Below are 22,350 nucleotides of genomic sequence, written 5' to 3'. Positions count from 1 at the left end.
GGTATCAGGGTTGCCGGTGTTTTTTTGTAAAGCAGCAATTAGCACTATCTTGAGTAGCTTTGCGTGCATGTGGCTGGTTTACCTCAAAGCCTGGTGAAAGCATAGGTGACTCGGTAGGGATTCTGAGATGAGGCGAGAGGATTCCCGAGGCTCCCAGATCAGTATTTGCAGGTTTTCGTGACTGAGGGGCTATAGAGTTATCTGTTATCTAAATGAAAAACGATGCTGGAAAAACTGCATGCAAACTAAGGGAAACTTCTTTCAGATGAGCAGGGTTGGGGTTTTTTGCTGTTTACAGGTGAAAATATTTCTGCTGTTAAGAATAGCAGCAAATAGAAACTCTTTGAAATACGGCTTCGTTAAGACTTGAGGTACCGCTGGCAAACTTCCATCCGTGTCCATATTAGATGAATTGTCACTACACTAAAACTTAAATCTTTTCTGCCCTTCTGGTTTTGTTTTTTTCTAAAACCGTATCACGCCAGTGTATTTGTGTATCTTCAACATTTGGGATCATCTACAGGGACTGTAAATTCGGTTGCTAAAGAAAAAAACTAGTCAAGCTTAGAGCTGTTGCCTGTTAGCTGCCTGTGCTTCTTTCTGTTGTTTGCTCCTGCACAGCAATGGCCTGCGAGGATACATGACATGGAAAGAGAGAGCTGATTGAATTAAATGGCTGGCAAATGTTGTGTCTATGGAAATTATATTGTGTACTTACCCCTTTATTTCCATCCTGTAGATGCGTTTTTGTATGCTCAGAACTGCTAATGTCCTTTAAGACATCACGTAGCCGGTTTTTAGCCTTTGCGCATTTCAGATTCATATAATCTGCCCTTTGTTTATTTCCCCTGACATCTCTAACCGTTGCTATTAAACCCCTTGTTTTGAACCTGCTCATTTTAGATGCCAGACCAGTTTGATCAGACAGTGGTGCTTAACCAGCTGCGCTATTCTGGGATGTTGGAGACAGTCAGGATTCGGAGGGCTGGTTTCCCGGTCCGGAGGCCCTTTCAAGACTTTTATAAAAGGTAAACACACTGACTTGTGCACTTCAGAGGCAAGTCACAGGTGCCAAATCAACGTTCCCATGTTGAGGAATAAAGTGAAAATCTGATAACAAAAAATTCATACGGCAAAAATAGAACTTGTCTCTTAAATGAAGTAATAAATACCTTTTGGTTGCCAGGTATAAAGTCCTCATGAGAAACTTAACTCTGCCTGAAGATTTAAATGAGAAATGTGCCGTCCTACTTCGTCTGTATGACAACACAAGCACTGAATGGCAGCTTGGAAAAAATAAGGTAAAATAATCTGACTGTGCATATTGTGGGGCTGGTGCTTATACAAAGCTGAGGGGACAGGATTTAGACTGCACAGCTGCAGAGATGTAATTGTAATGGTAATTACTTCTGGCCTTAAAAGAAGCTGCGCATGCCTGTGGTGCTCCTGAAACCCTTACAGCAACAATGAGTGGTTGTGCTGAGGAATTTGCTGTCTAAGGCACTTAGACACTGACTGGTGATTCACTCGGGGAGAAAGAGTCCACTTGGATTTTCTGCCACTGCTCACAAGCGATAGTGCTGGTGAGATCAGAACTTAAAACGTGGTGGCTGGATTTTATCATTTTTAGAAGTATGGAGCGTGTGAGGTAACGCTTTTGTTCTGCAGGGAGCTCCACTCACACTAGTAACCCCCCCTCCATGATTCCTGCTCAGTGGCTGAAACCAGGGGGAGGAATTTTAGCCAGTGTTCATGTGGCAGAGTTGAGCTCTAAATGTGTTTGCCATCCTAGTCTGAGAGTCTTTATCAGAGGTACGTTAGACCTTGATACGTGTCCCACCAGACAACGTGAACTTTGCCCACAGCTTCTTTTTCTTCCCCCCAAAATCCAGATTATTTTAATTAACAGAATGGAACTTTAATTTGAGAAATAAAACAATCCAGGTGGTTTTGCATGCTCGTTTTGCAAGTCTGATTTTGGACAACAGCTATGTGCAGAGCTTCCCCCCTTGCGAATTTGTGCTCTTGGACTTAACAATTGATGTGAAAGCATTGCGTGCTTACAAGAAGATTCCCCACTGCAGGATCTGAGATTTCCTAAATGTTAAAAATGTCTGGTGCAAAGGGGCTTCTGTAGTGGGGAGAGAACAGAAAACAGATCTAGAAGTAAAGTTTGCTGAATTTTATGTTACACTTGCGGTTTTCCTGTCAGTTGTTGGAATTGTGAAAAAACTTTCTTATTACCATAAGGTAGCAAAAATATTTTGTAAAATCTGATTGATTTCTGTGTGAAACACCCTTCCTCCTCATCCTCTTCTCCCCACAGCTGCATAGTTTTGAAGGGTTTCCTCCGTTCCTCTGCACACTTAAGAAGTGTTGACTTAATCATTTTAAAGTTATTGTAAGAGATAGAATCTGAAATATTCTGATGGTGATGGAAGTCATCTTTCATCCCATTTTTGTAAATGATGGCTTACAAGTAATACAGTGAAAATGTTTGGCCGCAGAGCTAGGCTGTGCTTCCCATTATACTTTCAGATGTAGTGTATTAACAGTATTTATGCACGGACCCTGGACAGTGCTTTGGCATCTTAGGGACATATATTTATTAGAACCTGAAATTGTTTTAACCAGCTGTTGTAACTTCCCCTTACTGGGGCCTGGGCTTATTCACCCCCAGGAGCTGCTTGCACATTTGTAAGAGTCTTCATAAACAGCTTATTGTAGAAGAGAACAAGAGGGCATTGGTTTCGGACTGAACATGGGATGGAGCGCTATCCTGCCCATGTTATTTAAAAGGAGTAATAATGATACTGCGATTGATGATTTAGCTTTAGTGTGGGGGGTTTTTTTGTGGTTTTTTTCTCTTGTCCTTTACATCTCAAGCTGCAACGCACCTGCTCAGGAAAAGGCATTAGCCTGGGCTTAACATGTGCTTAACATCCATTTTTGTTCAGGAAGTAGCTGAATGCCTTTCTGAAGCAGAATTTTGTTGGGTTTTTAAAGCCAGTGTGTGTAGAGCAAAGCAAGATTGCCCACTGAGTGAAAGAAAAGTCTTTTTCCATGAGTAAAAACTTTATATAGAAAGAGCTGCCCAGTACAACCTGGACACTGGAACTCTGAGACTTTCTGTGGGACTTTTTATGTTCCTTAGTGCTGGGTGATTTGTGGTAGAATGTAGTCCCTTTCTAGTTACATTCAAAATTCACAACTGTGCCTCTCCTCAGGAGTGCTGCTGATTTGGCTTTGATGATGGACTTTTTTCCCTTAAACACAGAGGGAAAACCTACGTTTTTTTCTGCTTGTACACCCCCAAAAGTCTGTTGGGGCTTTTTTGGTTGGTTTGGGGTTTCTTTAATTTTTTTTTTCCACAACAACAAAAAACCCAAAACACTTCAAGGAAGCATTCCTGCTTTTAGATGTCTTTGCAGCCCTCCTCCCGTAGGAGAGCCCACGCTGTCCGTGCGCTTTCCTCATCGCCGCGCTGTGGTGTGTGGCCGTGCTCTCATCCCGTCTCAATCAAAGCATCACTGAGCTGGATATTTCCAGCCGCTCGTATCTTAAGTGGCAGCGTGCCGGGCTGTTGCTGCCTATAGCTAATACCAGCAGACTTAGCCTTCAGAATGGGAAAAAGTTGAGAAGACCTGGAAAAAGCACTGGCAGCACACAGCTCACCGCTCGGTGAGTAAAAAGCAGAGGCGTCAAGGCAGGTGGAAGAGGGAAGCTGCATCCCCCGTGCCTCTGCTTGGCTGGAGAAGCAGTTTCATTCATTTAAGGCAAAATAAGCTGGGTTACCTCCATGGATGTCAATGCCGGAGGCACTCGGTAGTCCGGGCGAATGATCCGGGTCAGTGCTCGGGGGAGAGGACGGCTGGGGGGGTGTCTGGCCCCGGCAGCTGTTTCCCCGTGTGACAGCAGGAAAACACGGTCGAGTCAACCTAAATATGAAACCGCTCTCGTTTCTGCTCGCTTCTGCAGGCGTACAGCAATGTCATTTGAAGCCACGACGCTTGTAAGGGGTTGTGGATCTCAATGTTACTGTGAAACAGCTAAATTATCGGGGTGGTATTTCTGCCTCTCAAATCGGGAGGTTCATGCTAAGTCCTACAACTTCTTTGGCCTGTGTTACTCTTTGGTGGGAAAGGCTGTTTAACGAATCCAGTAATTATGTTGCTTTTGGAAAAACCCATTATTCCCATTAGTGTAATCAGGCTCTTCTCACTGAAATCCAAAGTTAGAGGATCATCTGCAGATATTTTCGTTTAAGAGGAATACTTTTTGGTTTTTTCTTTTCTGTTGAGGAAATGTTGTTTGTCTCTGAATTCAAAGCTGAGGCTTGCTGCTCAGACTGAGATTGGCAGCACCCTGGCTGTCCTTATATTTATGATGCTCTCCGCAAGTTGTTAAGCCAGGAGTTTTCTTGTGTAGGTGTTTCTCCGGGAGTCCTTGGAACACAAGTTGGAGAAACAGCGAGAGGTGGAAGTCACCAAGGCAGCAATGATTATCCGAGCGCACATCTTAGGTTATGCAGCCCGGTAAGTGACTAGATGAGAATATTAATAATCAAGCTTTGGAATAAATGGCTGGGGTTTTGTGGAGTTAAATCCTTTTAGCACAATTCTTAACTTTTCCTCGGGACCAGGCATCCCAATCCTGTGAGTGGCTTTTGAACGTACCAGCTGGTATCTTTGCCAGAACCATGAATAAAACAAAATGGAGTTGGAATTGTTTTAATACAATGAATAGGACAGTATGGAAGTTTGGAGGCCAGCCAGTATCCGTATAATTGTATCATGGCATTAGAGCCGTGGTAGGAACGCTAGCTGGATGGCACCTAGTGGGGTTGCCCCAAGTTACCAGCTGAGATTCAGATTTATCTTTGCTTCCTCATGGTAAGAAAAGAGAAGGCAAATAAAACTAATTAGTTTGGTTCTTGAAGAACCATGACATTAGGGAGCTGGTTAATGTTTTACTTGTTTACCTGGCTTCATGCATTATGTATTAGGTGGAGTTGCTCATCCCATCTGTTTATTTCTCTGCTTTTTCTACAAATCAGTTCAGGACAGTTTAAGGAAACTTGTTTGCATAATGAGGTAATTTCTTTTCATGTGTATATTAGTCCTGTCCTTATATTCTGACCAGTATGTTACTTAAAAACTATATTGCTTTGTTTAATGACAGAGCTATCCTGCTGTTCATGATCCTTCTTTCCAGAGATGTGGGATGACTTATCTATGTATATTCTTTCTTGGCATGCATGCACACACACAGAGCTCTCCTTTTAGCATCTCCTTGTCAGGGGCATAACATATAAGACAGGTAATGTGCATTTCCTTAGTGACGATACAGACAGCGCTGCCATAGAAGCGAGAGAAGCTCTTTCCTCTCAAAAGGAAGAGAATGTGAACGAGAATAGGGAAACCATCGCAGAGGTAGAAATAATACATTGTTTACTACCACGGGCTCATTACCGCAGGTCACCACGGCAAGACCTCTCGTGACTGCTCATTAGTTCCTTGTTCCCTTAGAAATTGGCTTTTATTTTTTTTCCTCCCAGAAAGCGGTACAGAAAGGTTCTCTACTATGTAGTTGTGATACAGAAGAACTACAGAGCATTCAGTGGTAGGAAGAAGTTCCTGTGCCTGAAGAAAGCAGCCATAATCCTTCAGAAGCAGCGGCGAGGCCAGCTTGCTCGACGTGTTTACAGGGAGCGACTAGAGGAGAAGCGGAGACAAGAGGAGGAAAGAAGAAAAGAGGAGGAAGAAAGGTGCAGTATGCTGTCTTTAATCACTCTCCTGTCTGTGCCATATTAGGTTTTAGTCTGAATAGCCTTTATTTCAGGCTATTCTTGATCAAGTGACTTTGGAAACCTTTGCTGCTTCTGCTAAAAGATGCATGTCGCTATCATGGTAGTTTTATATTCACAAACATATCCTTGGTGACCTCATTTTTGGCTGTCTTTTCCACGTGGCAGATGATCTCTGTAAGTTGAGCTATTGCCCTAGCAAAGGTATGTGATGAGCTTATGTTGAGCTTGGTTTACTAACTTCTTTTCTTCCCTCACTTTTAGGGAAAGACAAAGGCAAGAAGCAGAGCGTCTCGCCCAGCAGGTAAATGATATTCTCAATGCTTTCAGCCATCCTGTTTATTTATCTCAACCCAGCCATTAAAAAAATAAAAGGCATCTGTGGCATTTAAACTAAACTTATTACAGGAGTTGGCAGATAAAGCCAAAGGAAACTTGATACAGTTGTTTGCATGGAAATTTCTTTCACCTCATGCTTCATTTAATTTCTGGCAAAGATTGGACTTTCTGCATGTACTTGAGCTTTCCAGTATCTGTGAGCAAATGTAATCGTGCTTTCGTTTTTCTTTTTCTTTCCTTTTCTTTTCTTTGTGATGTAGGGATAAGGGTCCTTTTAAGTGAACAGCACAGTGGGAGCATCGTGCTTTACAAATAAATAAAGGTAAAGAAGGAATCTTGCATTGAGGTGCTTTATTATAATTTTTTTTTTCATTTTATTTTGATTGCAGGCTGAAGAAGAGAGAAAGAAGCAGGAACTGGCCGCCATTCAGAAAGCCCAGAAGGAGGCAGAGCTGAAGCAAGAGGTGGAGAAGCAGAAAGAAAGGAGGCAGGTAGAAGAAATCCTGCGTCTGGAAAAAGAAATTGAAGACCTGCAGCGCGTGAAGAAGCAGCAGGAGCTGTCCTTGACAGAGGCTTCATTACAGAGGCTGCAGCAGCTTCGAGACGAGGAGCTCCGGCGGCTCGAGGACGAAGCGTGTCGAGCAGCCCAGGAGTTCCTGGAATCTCTGAACTTCGATGAGATTGATGAATGTGTCCGAAATATTGAGAAGTCTCTCTCTGTGGGCAACGGGTATCCTGCTGAGCTGACTGAACAGACTGGAAATGCCTGCAGTGAAAAGCCCAATTTTAACTTCAGCCAGCCATATCCTGAGGAGGAGGTAGATGAGGGCTTTGAAGCCGATGATGATGCATTTAAGGATTCGCCCAACCCAAGTGAGCATGGCCATTCTGATCAAAGGACCAGTGGCATCAGAACAAGCGATGATTCCTCAGAAGAGGATCCCTATATGAATGATACTGTGGTGCCAACAATTCCTGCTGCTAGCAACACCATGCTTATACCTCCTGCCCACGATACAGTCAGTCTCCACAACTCTTCAAGCGGTGAATCCACATACTGCATGCCAGAAAATGTATCGTGTAGACCCCCCAATTCTGTGGAACTTATTTCTCCCGACGGAGACTATGATTACGACCAAGACGATTATGAAGATGGTGCTATTACTTCTGGTAGCAGCGTGACCTTCTCTAATTCGCACAGTAGCCAGTGGTCGCCGGACTACCGATGCTCAGTGGGGACATACAATAGCTCTGGAGCATACCGGTTCAGCTCTGAAGGAGCTCAGTCTTCTGTAAGTATCATCGGTTTTATTACCTAATAATTGATATGTGCTTTCTGACTTATTATTTTTTTCCCCACTGCGCAGCCGTAGAGTCGCTGTAGCTGTTCTTACAAACGTCTGTGTTGCGTAGTTTGATTTGCGTAGGCTGCCTATGGATATAGTTGTCTGTTGCCATCTAGATGCCACCGGGGTGAGTGCATTAGAGTTAGAGGCAGCTCAGATGCCGCTTGCAGTCCTAGGCTTACGCAGGGATATGGGTTTATCTGTTTTAACGCAGGACTGCATGATATTTGGTGAGGAGCTCAGTGCATGGCCTTCGATGCAATTCCTAAGCAAAATTCTTCTCTGTGTGGGTGTTTGGAGCCGGGGTACCAGGTAGCATGGTGGGGAATTGATTTCAGAAAAACCAGGTTCCGTATGGAGAAATAAGCTGCTTGCAGAAGTCCCTGAAATGCCAGGTGTATTTTGAGATTACTTGGAGAGTAAATTTCACATGATGGCAAATGTTAAAATGACTGAGGCAGACACTCCTGCTGAGGAACTCTTTCAGTGCTGTTTACTGAGTATGCTGTGGGCTTTACTCCTACAAATATTTTTTGGAAGAATACGATTTCCTCTACCACTCACAGAATACTTCTGTGAGAAGTCTGACTGGGAAAGTGAAAAAGTATTTCAGCAACACCGACGTATTAGAAGGAAAATCTTAACACTGAGATATGTATTACAGTTGAGGTAATATAAAACAGTCAAAGGCCACCATAGTCAGCGGGATAAGTTGCCAGGTCTTCCCTAAGAGGAAAGACTTTTAGCTGTCTCTGTTGAGGCCTCCTTCCTGTTGCACGGCTCTGGATGTGTGTCAGATACAGAACAGAAATTCTGATTATTTGGGGTGAGGGTGGAGGAAAGCTATTATCACAGCATGCGGAATATGTTTCTTTTTCAAGACTTTTCTAAACTGTTACCCACAGCACTTTGATGATGGAGGGAGGTAGCGCAACGTAGCATACCCTGGCCACGCTCTTGCAAAGGGATAGACTTCCCTGAGCAGCTACAAAGCTGTTTCATAGATTTGTTACATGACGTGAGGGCTAGTGTGTAATCAAACAGTTCAAGCTGGAACTTACTACCGTGTACTCCTTCCTTTGTTAGCTGGATGAAAAATGAGGAATCACATCCTTCCAATACATCCTAAAGGGTTTTAGCTGAAGACTCCTAAACCAATTTTATCTAAACTCCTTCCTGAGAGATCATTTCACCTTTATTTCCTTTCTTCTGTAGTTTGAAGACAGTGAAGAAGATTTTGACTCCAGGTTTGATACAGATGATGAACTTTCCTACCGGAGGGATTCAGTTTATAGCTGTGTCAGCCTGCCCTACTTTCACAGCTTTCTGTACATGAAAGGTACTGGGTGAATCAAAATTCACTAAATATACAAAATAACCAGAAATATTTATTATACCTTGCACTCCAATTGCTGTAGAGTTAAGCTATTTTCTTATTTTTCAAAGGATGATGGAAAAGTAACTTAACTTAATTTGAGCTGCTCTCAAATTAAGTTACTTGCAGTGGCTTACATCTAGCAGTGTTTTTCCCCTCTGCAAAGAAACATCAACATTTTGGGCTGCCTGTCTTTCATTTTATGTCTTTGCTGGCTCAGAAACAATAGAATATCCAGTATAAATATAACAAAATAACTCACAAAGTCAAATTGTACCAGATTTTGAGGAAAGCTGGTTCCTGCTCACAAAACGTTGTAACATAAACAGCATTCTACATTGCAGACCAGTTTTACTGACCTCAGTTGACTTTAATTTTGGATCCTGTCATGGTTTAACCCCAGCTGGCAGCAAAGCACCACACAGCTGCTCGCTCACACCCACCCTCCCCCCCGCCCCCAGTGGGATGGGGGAGAGAAACGAAAAAAAGAAGTAAAACTCATGGGTTGAGATAAAGACAGCTTAATAGGACAGAAAGGAAGACAATAATAATATCATCATAAAATTACAATAATGAAAGGGTTAGAACATACAAAACAAGTGATGCACGATGCAATTGCTCATAATTTGCCGACCGATGCCCAGTTAGTTCCTGAGCAGTGATCCTACCCCCAGGCCAACTCCCCCCAGTTTCTATACTGGGCATGACGTCCCATGGTCTAGGAATGTCCCTTTGGCCAGTTGGGGTCAGCTGCCCCGGCTGTGTCCCCTCCCAACTCCTTGTGCCCCTCCAGCCTTCTCGCTGGCTGGGCAGGAGAAGCTGAAAAACCCTTGACTTGGTCTAAATTTTACTTAGCAACAACTGAAAACATCAGGGTGTTGGCAACATTCTTCTCGTACTGAATCCAAAACATAACACTATACCAGCTACTAGAAAGAAAATTAACTCTTATCCCAGCTGAAACCAGGACAGATCCGAAAGACACAAGGACATGTGTAGCAAGGGGGGATGAGAGACTGAAAGAATATACACAGGAGTTCTCTGGTTAAGATTCTTGGGTTTATCTTCTGATGATTGATAGTAAATAATAATCTAGATGAATCCTTGTGTGATACCCATCACTAGCATAACTAATTTTCCTGGAGTAAGAACAGTGATGAATGTGCTCACAGCTGTCTTTGTATGAAAAATAACACAGTCATCACTAGCATGGCATTTACTTTCTGACATAGTAATTTTTTGTGGAATGACAGGAGTACCTTGGTTTGGTTAAGGTTTTTATGACTGCGATGTAACTAGAGTGCAAGGTGTATCATCTACCATGTAGTCACATTTTGGTGTGACTGAGCTCACGCTGGTATAGTTCCTACTCAGAGTATAGCTTTTTCAGGTTTTGTGGTTTTGACTTGAATAGTGTTACCTCTTAATAACCTGGAGAAGGGAAAGAGTTTAACACTAAACTTTTCTTAGATTATCACTGAGATACATTGAAAACAGTGTTAAAGATCTGATTCTCATATGTGGTAAGACTTCTAAATAATTTATTATTTATTATAGATATGCTATGTATAAGTATATATAATTATATACATGTTACATATATGGTTTTGTTCAATAGAGATTTATTATAATTTGTAATTTGAAGGTCTTTAGATTGCCAGCAGTATTGGTGGCCTTAAGGATATGCAAAAATGAGATCTTTGGTTTCATGGCTTACAGCAGAGACTCGGTTTAACTGCAGCATTTTTGGTCAGCATCTTCCAGCGTTGGTCTGGTCACAGCTTCTGTTTTATAATATAATTTTTTTGTCTTAACTGCATATAAACCCACGTCTGTCTGTCTTGCCAGGTGGCTTAATAAACACATGGAAGCGACGCTGGTGTGTCCTGAAAGATGAGACTTTCCTGTGGTTTCGTTCCAAGCAGGAAGCACTTAAGCAGGGTTGGCTTCACAAAAAGGGGGGTGGATCATCTACGCTTTCCAGAAGGAACTGGAAGAAACGATGGTTTGTCCTCAGGCAGTCCAGGTTGATGTACTTCGAAAATGACAGTGAAGAAAAGCTAAAGGGTGCCATTGATGTCCGAACAGCCAAGTAGGTTTATCTGTTAGCCATTGTTCCTCCTAAAGACTTCTTGGGGCTTAGTCTGGGAAGGCGTCGAGTGCCCTGCCTTCAAACTGTGGGATTGCAAGCATGAGAGTGTGTGCGATGAAGTTACTGAAAGCAAGTGTTGTCCGTACTTGGCTCTCTTAAGTCTACAGAGTGCTCCAGAGCTAAGCCAGTGCCAAATACTTCAGAAAACTGCTGCTGTAATGAACCCATCCATGCTTTCTCCCAGACTGGAGGCCCTACTTAGTCTGTAACGATTCCCAAGGCAATTTGAGGCACGTTGCCAAGTCCGTAGCTGCAGGCGAACCTCGAATGAAAAGGGTGGAATTAATAGGCCCTGAATATATTTAAGTTAGCATGGGTCAAAGCTGTATCTTCTGTATGCATTTATGATTTTTTTCATGTTTGAAATAATTGTGGTCGTAGTAGAAAAGTCTTTAAAATGTCTATATTCATTTAAGAAAAAAAGACTTACTAAACCTAACTTAATAACTGATGTCTTGCTAACTAAAGTTCCTTATGCCTTAAAATTCTATGCTTCCTGAAGCATGCATCAAAAAAGGTTTCTGAGGGATGGTATTTTTCCTTCTAAACAGTCAGTGTGCTTTATGAATTTACAGATTATCTAATTTAAAAATTAGAGTGTGCTAACCTTGGTAGTCTCATTTCTGTATAAAAGTGTACATAAGCTTACTTCCAAGGTAGAGAAAAATAGAAATGGCTGTAACCCTTGGTTCCACTCTGCTCCTTGTAATCTGCAACATCCATTTTATTTTGTTAATTTAACAGAGTACTTAAACTAAATTGAAAGCTTAGATTAATCTATTCTTTGGAAGTCCTGGCTTGAGCCTGATTTCAGGCAGGACGAAGTAAATGGTTTCAGCGAGCATCCTGACTTGCTCTTGTAAAACCAGTGGGCTGCTGGCTGTCAAGCAAATCTCTGAATTTCTGAAACTGAAGTTCCTGCCACAATTTTTTTGTGTAGAAACTGAATTTGACTCTGTCTCATGTACCCACAGCATTTATTTAGCGTATTTTTCTAAAACGTTTAAACCTTTTTTTGTTGTCACCACATTGTTTCATTGACTGTGCCCTGTAGAAGTTCTTTGCTGAATGTACCTTTAAAATTGTCAGGTAAAGGTTGTTGAACCTAACTTGAACTTTAGGTTCAACCAATGATTATTTGTGTATAAAATAGCTAAAAGAAAGGGTACTTGTATTAAAGAGCTGCATGTCATGAGAAATAAGCAATAGCTTTTCTAGGTAACTAATAGTCACTGAGTGCGTTCCTAACATATCATGTGACTTACGTATTTCACCACGCCGTATTAGAGACCCTGTTCAAATTAAATAAATCTTAGGCTGATTCACTTAGAACACAGAACAGGGGGGTATTCTGTTGGACACTGTTATTGGGAGGGAAGGAAACCAAATTAAAGAAAACAGCACAGAATTACAGCTTTTTGTTTTAATAGCAGGTAAGTTGTCCTCACGAGTCTGATAAGCAGAGCTTCCGTATATTGTTTATAGGATAGAGATTTATGAGAATGGTATAGCTGATAAGTATAGCTAGTTAAGGAAATAATAAGCCTCAGACAAATACAGTAAAACAGCAGAAAGGAAATCAAGTTGATTTCTTAAGCTTCAGGAAAACCTGATGTAATACTTAAATTAAATTACTCCTGAAAAATCTTGTGCTTTGTGGTTCATGAGTGTTTAATATATCGATACTTAGATGTCCAAACTACAAATGAGAAAGATGTAATTTTTCAGCAGATGAATACTTGGCTTTCTCTGGAGGCCATGTTTGGAATTGTCTTTATGCTGACTCACAACCACACAGAATCACTAAACCAGGTTTTGTTTGCTTTTTGTTTTTAATCTTCCAAGAGCTTTCTTTCTACCACTCCAAAAATTACTTGGGTATGCAGTCAGTTCAGAAATATATCCATTTCTCAACTCAGTTATCCTTGCCTCTCTTGAGGTTTGGGAATGCTTTTTCTTTAGTTTTTGTTAAAACAATAACAGGATAGTCAACTTGGTATAGTGACATTCATAAAAGTTTGAATATTTGTACCGTATAGGCAGAAAGCACTACAACTACAGTTTGGTGAATAAATACTGTCTGATAAATCACATTGTGAGTCTTGCAAATGAACCTGATTAAGGCTGACTGCTGTTATTTTAAGTATCAGTAGTTTGTGAGCTTCTCAGCAGAAGAGAATTTTCAAAACGTTGACAATCTCTAATGCTCAATCTTGGCGTTTTCTTCTTTTCAGAGAGATTGTTGATAATACAGGCAAAGAAAACGGTATTGATCTAATAATGGGTGATAGGACCTACCACTTAATTGCTGAGTCTCCTGAGGACGCAAGGTATGAAAATTATCAGGCCTTTTTCTTTTTTTTTTTTTTTCCTCCTCCTTTTTAACCTCTGTGCCATTCTGACTCGTGTTTGTCATGAATTTGTTTGCCCACTGTCACAAAATATTCAAGCTGTGTTAAACATGTTGCATTTAGCACTTTTTCAAAAGGCCTGCTGAGAAGAAAATCTTGTGGCAGAACATTGCTGGGAAGAGTCAGACTGCCAATGAAAATTTGCCTAGAATTTGGCTGTTACCCATTTATTGCTAGCAACTTTCTGAAACACAGTATGTCTGTAGAGAGGCAGTCATCAGCCATTGATGCTTGTCTTGTGCATTACCCTGCTGTGTTTAGCTGCATAGATTAAATCAATGTACAAGACCCTGTAATCTGCCTGAAATAAAGTACTGTTCTTTAGGGTTGGGGTCTGTTTGCCTAAGCAGAGCCTAAAATTTTTTCAGATAAAAGTTGTCATGTGGTCAGTGGATTTTAGGGTGAAAGCGTGTTTGTGAATAAGAAGGGCGTGCAAGAGAGTCTTTCCCTTTCTGCTGATTTAAAAAGGGTCTTCCTTTTGTTGCTAAAAGATCCATATCAAACTGTAGAGGGAGGCTGGTAAGTGAGGAGCAAGCTTGACCTGTCAGATCAGTTGTAGTGCATCCTTTTAAAAAAATAAAAAATCCCCACACTGCAGTTCATACGAGATAATAATATGCTTGCCCATAAAAGTCAAGTTTTAAATAAAGTGAACTTAGTAATCAAAGCTTATTACCCACTGCCTTGCTGCCCCAAGGCCAGAATCCAGGATGCCTATGTCAACGTCACTTGAGCTACTTTGCTCTGAAGCCTTGAAAGTTGCTTTGTATTCTGTTCTTTTTAAAGGCATAATACCTTCCTACATCACAGGACCCCGAGTATAAATTTAGCAATCCTTACAATGCAGAATCATTCCTCATTTTTTAGGCATCCTTAAAATTACCCTTGAAATAAGTTAGGAGCTTTCCAGCAGCTATTGTTAAGATTCTTGCGTGAAGGTAGTATATTTTAAAATGAAGGCTTAGCTAAAGTCTCTTCTATTAGACTTGTGTACGTGCCCTAGGCACCAATAAGAAATTATCAGCGTAAAGACTTGTCTGTTGTCATGCATCTCTCTCATTTTTTTCGTAAACATGGAGGAGGAGACACTATAGGCTATTGTTGTGTATAGTACACATAACATACCATCCAGAGTAAATTACTTTTTACCAGTGTATTTCATGTTTCTTTTTTCTCAGTCATCCCAGGAGACTTTAATGAGGGAGATGTGTAAGGATTTGCAGATAGGCTTCAGTCAAAGCCTCGTTCATGTTTGGCAGTGTTAAGAGCGAAGTACAAAATCACTGGACTGTGTTGGTTCTGGATCTGCTATTGAAAAAAATATTTTGTACATGGGCTAGATATAAATGAAGGGAAAATACAAGAGAAACCTGACGCACCACCCCCCCGCCCCAAAATAGGAATTACTATTTTGATCGTGGAAGTGTATTTGAGGAAAGAAGTAATGCTTCGGTGGGCAGCCGTTGCTGAGGGTTCATTCCTTTCAAACCCCTAGTCTGTCTTTTTCCCTATTCTTGGGTTCTGGGACTCAGCTGAAAGACAGAGGAGGTCCCGAGAGGGAGGAAAGCAAAAGGAGAGTAAAATCTGCCTTTGTCTTTTGCAAAGTGCCGTGATTAATTTTTCTCATTGTTTACGCAAAGATTATATGAAATCATGAAAACTCCGAATTGTTCTTTAAAATCCAATAAGAAAGTATCACTAAATGTGCATACAGTGCTATAAAGTCTTTTTTTGTTGTTTTTAAATAGAAGATTGACATTTAAATACATTTGCAATTCCTGAGTCCAAAAAGGGAAGCTGAATTTAATTTGTGGGAATTTTTTGGGAGGTGGGGTTTAGTTTGCTTCGGCTGATGGTTCCTTCTCTCTAGGTGACCCTTCCCTCGTTTCGAGGGGTTTTCAGTGACCTTGTCTTACATCCAGCAAAGTAAAATGTTAAGCACAACCTCTCTGTGGGTATCTGAGTCTTAACAAAAGAATCAGAACTCGGTATGTTCTTATCTTCTTTATCGTCAGGCTCTCTAAATCTTTGTTTTTCTTCATGCCTTGCATTGTTTCTAATGAAAGCATAAGCTGTTGGAAAGGATTTAGGATATGGCAGCGATGGTACTGTTGGACAGACTACACGGGTTTTCTCAAGCTTTCCAGATAGCTGCGTTATGGGGAACAGTCGGCTTCTGTCTGCTGGAGTTCAGGAGGCAGCACGTCAGGGTCCTACGCATAAATTCTGTGACTACGAGCAATTGCAGAAAAGATAGCTTTATATTTAAATCCAGTAGTTTTGCATTTGTTTCCTCAACCTGGTGGTGGTGGAGGAGCCTCCTGAGAAGAGCGAGGAGTCTGTTTTAAAGGCTGGGCTTTTGAGCCCTTTGAAAACTTGGCCCCAGGTGGTTTTCATTAGAATGGCAAATTCGTATCTCAAAGAATGGCATTCAGGAACCTGCCCAACAGGCCAAGCTCTGCCCTCCATTTCAGTGGGATTGCTTAGAGCAGTTGAGCTTTATCATGTGCAAGTGCCAGGAGGGAAGAGGTTTCCCAGAAGCAGAAGGTGTGGTTGGAATTAAATCCTCCTGCGATTGCGGCTCAGGACTAGGGGCCGAAGTACTGGAAACCTCTCTGCCGGTTTTCCTGTTGCGGATGTATACGAGGCCACAGGAGTGGCACAAATTGGCGCTGGCTCAACTTCACTGGTCCTTCCAGCAGCTGGATTTTCCAATGCTCCATAGGGAACAAAAAATGTTAGAGGTATTCGCTTGGGGTTTTTATTCTCCCCCCCCCCCGGTTGTGCTTTTACAGAGGAGTTGATGGGCCTGGATGGTCTTTGCAGAAGTATCACTGTAAGAAACTATAAACTATTACCAGTCACGCTATCAGTGCAGCAGAATTTATAATCTGAAGGTTGGGTTTCCCCTTAAAGGCTTTGTGTGTAGCTACTAATGTATTTTTTTCCAGATGAAATAGGTGGAATGTGTTACAAATACCCTAAGCACTCAGATGTTTCAGTATTCTTACTGCCAGTTTTTCAGGGATCCCACTTTTTACAAGGTATTTGTCTTCAGAAAGAAGGGTATGACGTGAGCTGGGATGGGAGATGTGGAGGCGCTTGCTTGTACCCAGTATTACTTGCACCGACGTAAAGCCTTGCTGCTTTTATGCATGTTGACAAAAGGAATCTTAAGCAATTTCAGAAACCTGCAGAACCTGCTAGATCTCTGCAGAGCAAAGGATACAGAAGGCTTGTGCAGAAACAACATTTTCCTTAACACTGCTGCCTTTCTCTCCACAGCCAGTGGTTTAGTGTACTGAGTCAAGTCCATGCGTCCACAGAGCAAGAGATCCGAGAGATGCATGATGAGCAGGCAAATCCACAGAATGCTGTGGTAAGTCTAAATCTGAAGAACTTTTCAAAGAAAATATTCTCAGAAAACAGGGGCACTGTGGTGGCCACAGCTTCTGAGTCACAACCTAGGCCTCCTTAAATGCGGTGGTAGCTGTGACACTGGCTAGAGGCTCCGTCTAGCTGTACAAGAAGAGAGTGACTTCTGCTTCCTCTCCCATCATTCACCTTGACGAAAAATGAGTGGTGTTTTGGGGTAGTTTTTTTCTCGTCCAGTTCCTTATCACACCACAGTGTACGCTTGAGTTTCAAGTTTTGCAAAGGTACAGTTAATGAGTAAAGTAAAAACCCAAGAGTTGAAAATCCTGAGATTTCTCTGGTTCTGCATTTATCATTCTGTACAACATACACTGGGAATAAATGGGATACATTTGGAACCTAATGCCAAGTAAAGGGAAGTAAAAACTCCTGCTTAATGGCCTCAGAAGTTTGTTCTGAGCAGATTGGGATGGCACTTTTAGGTGAAAAGTTCAAGCAGGTTTGGAAGCATCGAAAAATAAGAGCAGTTTTTGAGCTGCCTCCATCTTAACTAGATAATCTTTTACTGGATCCGTTTATCTGGGTCTTTTAGTTTTCCCCTCTGCAGTTTTAATGGTTAAGAGAAACTGATGCCCTTAGCTGCAGTTCATTCTGCTTGATCAAAGCTGCTGCTCCTGTCACCTGTCTCCGAGTACTGCGAGTAACGTAATAGTAAACGTCTTCCTCCTTTTCTGGTTGGATATTTGTTTATAGGGTACGCTCGATGTAGGACTAATTGATTCTGTCTGTGCTGCTGACAATCCAGATAGGTAAGTCAGAACCATGCCTGGTGGCTTTTTCTCCTTTCTCTGGCCAAAATCAGATGCTTTATACTCTAGTCTCTATATTCTACTGACCGACCATGCATCAAAACGATTCATTATTACCTCCCTTTTCATAGTCCGAAACACCACATGTTAAAACATGGAATAGGAATGGTGGTGGGTTTTGGGGGGGCTTCACTAACTTCCCTGACACTGCTTCATATAAGAACTGTTCAGCTATTAAAGTGATCCAAAAGTAGAAGATTAAATATTTCTGTCATTTATACAAGCAATGCTCCTGAAAGAGAGCAGCTTATTTTTGAGTACTTTAGCAGTATAGTAGGCAGAAAAATGTATTTATTTTAACATTTTTCTGTTCAGCTTCTCACACAAGAATGTTGTCTTCTACAGGGATGGGAATTATTTCCCAGAATAAAAATGTCTTGTAACAAAGACAACGATGCAGCATAAAATGTTAACCGTCAGGATATTCTCAGTTCTTGAACTAGTTACAGTGTTTTGGGGGGATAAAAAGCAATCTGGGTTCAGGCTATGACTCTGGTTGTAAGGTTACTTCCTGGCTGTGAGGTGTTATTTGCACTGTGGGAGTTCGTTCCAGTCTCCTCATTGCACGTGTGTGCAACAGCTGGGTTTAAGTTACTGGTTTGTCCTTGGCCTGCCAAGATCCTGATACCACAAGTAACAGTGATTATACGCCCAGGTTTCCTGAACGATACAACACAAATGTCCAGAGCTTTCACAATTTTAAGTTAGAAAGGCGTTTCTCCTGTAAGCATTTTTTACATGGTTTTTTTTCTTGGTTTGTTTTTTGTTGGTTTTTTTTTTTTTAGTTGCCTCAATCTAAATCAGTGATGGAAGGTTTTTCAATTAGGAAACTAATTTGGCTAATACAGGCAATAGATTATTTTTATCTTGAGATGTAGGAACCCACTATTGCAAGCTCAAAAGAGAGAAGCTGAGCAGAGCCCTTTGAATCTGTATTCAGAAAGAATCCCAAGAATGGGGCTTCCGTCATTTTCCTAAACCAGGGAGGAGGAGAAGGGAGCCTGGAAGGTTGGCTACTGTTGATCATAATCTCCTGCTTGACAGCTTGACCTACCTTAGTTTATACCTTAGCGCTCTCCTTTTTCAGTTCCCTCGCTACAGCTCGTCTGTAGCTTCTGGCCTGTATATCACATTATCCAGCTTTCTAGAGCGTGCTGCATGTAGCTCAGTCTAAAGCTTCACACATTTTAAAGCATGGTCACAGAATTGTTCTGTTCGGTTCCCGTGCCCACTTGTTTCCTCACCCACGACTCCTCCTGAATAATGTAGCACTTCAGCACCACAGTGAGTGTGACCAAAACGTGGGACGCTGATCGCTCCCTTACCCCTTCTATGGCAGTGGTGAGCACTAGCTGTAGAGAACTATTAGGTAACTTTTAAGAGAACTTAAACACTTCTCATGTTAATTGATTTATTGTAACCTCCCTTCACACAGTTTTCTCATTTTTCCTCCTATTAGTTTTATTTACTTTTTTCTTTATCCCATCATCCATCTAGCTTTTATGTGGCACATGCTGGTTTTGGAGAATGGTATCGTACTCGGGTGAACCTCTCCATCCCCATAAACAATTTTTTGATTGGTTCCAATTTCCACCCAGTTACCTTCTTGCAAGAACTGTAAAAGGAAGGCCCACGAGCTTCTTGTGCATGGGGTGGCCCAGACTGCATCATTCCCGTTTTCTACATGTGATACAGTTCTTAAAAACTGTGTGTGTTCCCAGATGAAAAAAATAACGGTAAAGGGTTAAAGTAAGTAAGTGTTTGTAGGCTGAACAACCTGCCTTTCTAATCCAGAGACCCATCAACACAGTTCACTGGGGCTAGTTCTTCATGCTTCAGTGAATCCTGGTGTAGGATTGGGTAAAAGCCAGACTCTCATTAAAAATAGATTGTATTCTCTGCGAATTGGGTTGCACTGCATTAAAAATAAAAGAATCTGTGTTCACATGCTGCTTCACTGTAGACCTTTATAAATTGCAGTTGGTTTTAGCTAATGTAACTACTGAAGCAGACAGTCTAAATAGATCTGACCCTGAAATAGAGTTCTGATTCACATCCAAAGCTGATTAGAGATTGGAGGTTTTTCTCACCATAGATTTATTTTGAGATAGGACAAGTTGCAATTTAATGTAAACTTTCCCACCATTCACAGCCCTGGCATTTTGGTGTGAATCCAACATAATTGAGTCTTCTCAAATGCTTAATTTTTTTTAGGTTTAGTGGTGTTGAAATAAATGCTTTAGAGGTGGACAGTATTTGTCTGAAGAGAAAATGCAAACAATGGACAGTGGTTATGGTTATGGGGAGTGAGGTAAACAGTACGTATGTCGATTGTAAAGCCTTCATTTCTTTTCATAGACCCAATTCATTTGTGATCATCACTGCTAATCGTGTTCTTCACTGTAATGCTGACACTCCTGAAGAGATGCATCACTGGATAACGCTTCTCCAGAGGTCAAAGGGGGACACTAGAGTGGAGGGACAAGAATTCATTGTGAGAGGTAAGAACCGAGTAGGACAGCAACAAAGTAAATAACATCCATTAAGCTTCGAAGAGATTGTTCCCGCAGTACAGTCTGGGTAATATGTCAGCATGGTAGTGTTAGAGCCTCATCTTTCTACAGTGGAGTTTACTCACAAATTAATACAGCTGAAGTTATACTCGTGCTGTGTAACAAAACACTGTAACGATGACAAAAGAATTTTTCTAGGTAAACACCACAGTTGAAAAGTTTTCATATTAATTTTATTACATCTTCATCATTTCATTGCTTAAAAATTTTACTCAAAGTTGTTTAATATGTGGGCTAAACAATTCACATCATAATTTTGTTGTTGTTGAAAGCATGCAACTAACTTTTAGCAGCCTAATTTTGTCCAACTCTGTTTAAAAAAAAAAAAAGTGCAATTCAAATTGTGTCTTTAACAGGATGGCTACACAAGGAAGTAAAGAACAACCCAAAGATGTCTTCATTAAAACTGAAGAAGCGTTGGTTTGTTTTGACGCACAATTCTTTGGACTACTACAAGAGTTCAGAGAAAAATGCTTTGAAATTGGGTACGCTGGTCCTGAACAGCCTCTGCTCAGTGGTCCCACCTGACGAAAAAATCTTCAAAGAGACAGGTAACTGTTTGCTCTTGTCCAAATAGGCTTTCAGTTGCCTTCTGTCCTACTACCTAGAAATGCAACAAACAGTGCATAAGAATATTTTAAATGGATTATTATGGTTGCAGTTTGAACAAATCAGGGTCCTAAGTCACTGAGGCATTTTACAGGGAATTACTGGCCGAAAAACAGAGGTAGTAATGTACGCAGGAGTAAAATCTGTTCTCACCAACATTCAAGTTACCATAGATTGACACTGCTGCTAAGTTAGCGTGAACACATACACATCAAAGACCTGGGGAAAGACATATGGGTAGCACTCTCCTCATACGTTATTTTACGTGCTGAGGAACTATGAGGACTAACATTGGTGGAGCAAGTATAGGGAGATCTAGAGTAAGAGTCCAGTTTGTGCTAACCTACATACTACACCTGAGTCAGCTCCCCTGTGCATTTTCAAAACTGGTTTTCAACTCGGAACTGGCTGTTTGCAAATGAGAAGCGACTGTTGACAGCCCTATATAATCTCATTGGGGTCACTGACACTTCAAAGAGGCTTTCACTAGTGAAAGATGAAATAGATTTTCTTTAATTGAATCTGCTTTGTAAAAAGCCTATACAATGATGCAGAGAGAGATTTTGAACTGAAATGTGCTTCCTATCATAGTTGCCACTTCATCAGTGTGAAATTAATGACTTTTTTTACAGGAGAGGTAGTTCATGCTTTGTATGTTTGTATGCGTGCCACAGACGATGAAAGACTCTCACATACAAAGCAACTGTCTCAGATTTTCCTGTTACAGACAGGACTGGAGAAGTAGGGCCCACAAGTAGCTAACAGTATTCCTTAGTGTTGTCTTATGCTCACTTTCCCTAAGGTTACTGGATAAAATGGAAGGCTGCATGATGGTGGTTGTACTCTGAGATTACTCCTAGGCTTCTTTAAAGGAGAACCTCCTTTAATATCATAGTATCTACATTGTGATACTTAATTACTCGTACAACCTCTTAGTTCCTGAAAAAATGCCAGCATGATCCAGAATGCAGCACTCCGGGTCTGATGGGACTACAGCTGTTTTCAGATAGAAGCTGGGGTATTTTTATAGATGCAGCTTCTATTATTAATAATTCTTCCTGTTGCGCTAGGTTATTGGAATGTAACCGTATACGGACGTAAACATTGTTATCGTCTCTATACAAAATTGCTTAATGAGGCGACCCGCTGGTCAAGTGCCATCCAGAATGTGATTGACACAAAGGCGCCAATTGATACTCCAACTCAGCAACTTATTCAGGATATTAAGGTAGGCACAAACAAGAGGGCGTAGGGTGGGAAAAAATTGTTGCTTAAATCTTTTTCATGTTGGCTTTGCCATAATGGGTAATAAAGCAGAAAATTAAGTTTTAATCCCACAGTGACGTGGACTGAAATTGTGGAACTTGAATGTATTCACTGACCTGATAAAGGAATTTCTGTCTAAACAGTAGAAGAGCAAGGTATGAAGTGCAACTTGGAGGGCAAGAGGGAGAACTTCTTTCCATGAAAACAATAACAAGTTTTACTGGTTTTT

General features: G+C 41.2%; 1 protein-coding gene across 2 annotated transcripts in view; it reads left to right on the top strand.

Annotated features, from left to right (window-relative positions):
- The window catches only part of MYO10 (myosin X), a 166,592-nt gene that overhangs the window by 132,353 nt on the left and 11,889 nt on the right, over nt 1–22,350 (top strand). For both annotated transcript variants that reach the window (XM_049824196.1, XM_049824195.1), the window contains 14 exons: nt 904–1,028; nt 1,187–1,301; nt 4,429–4,535; nt 5,558–5,767; nt 6,071–6,110; nt 6,535–7,437; nt 8,707–8,830; nt 10,715–10,958; nt 13,253–13,348; nt 16,715–16,808; nt 17,558–17,613; nt 20,032–20,174; nt 20,603–20,797; nt 21,926–22,083. In XM_049824196.1, coding sequence (XP_049680153.1) covers nt 904–1,028; nt 1,187–1,301; nt 4,429–4,535; nt 5,558–5,767; nt 6,071–6,110; nt 6,535–7,437; nt 8,707–8,830; nt 10,715–10,958; nt 13,253–13,348; nt 16,715–16,808; nt 17,558–17,613; nt 20,032–20,174; nt 20,603–20,797; nt 21,926–22,083 — 2,610 coding nt within the window. The remainder of the gene's footprint in view (nt 1–903; nt 1,029–1,186; nt 1,302–4,428; nt 4,536–5,557; nt 5,768–6,070; nt 6,111–6,534; nt 7,438–8,706; nt 8,831–10,714; nt 10,959–13,252; nt 13,349–16,714; nt 16,809–17,557; nt 17,614–20,031; nt 20,175–20,602; nt 20,798–21,925; nt 22,084–22,350) is intronic.

This window comes from Accipiter gentilis, chromosome 20, assembly GCF_929443795.1.
Source record: "Accipiter gentilis chromosome 20, bAccGen1.1, whole genome shotgun sequence".
In the NCBI taxonomy this organism is placed as follows: domain Eukaryota; kingdom Metazoa; phylum Chordata; class Aves; order Accipitriformes; family Accipitridae; genus Astur; species Astur gentilis.
Note: the sequence above shows the minus strand (reverse complement) of the source record. Positions and strands in the feature narration are given on the sequence as shown.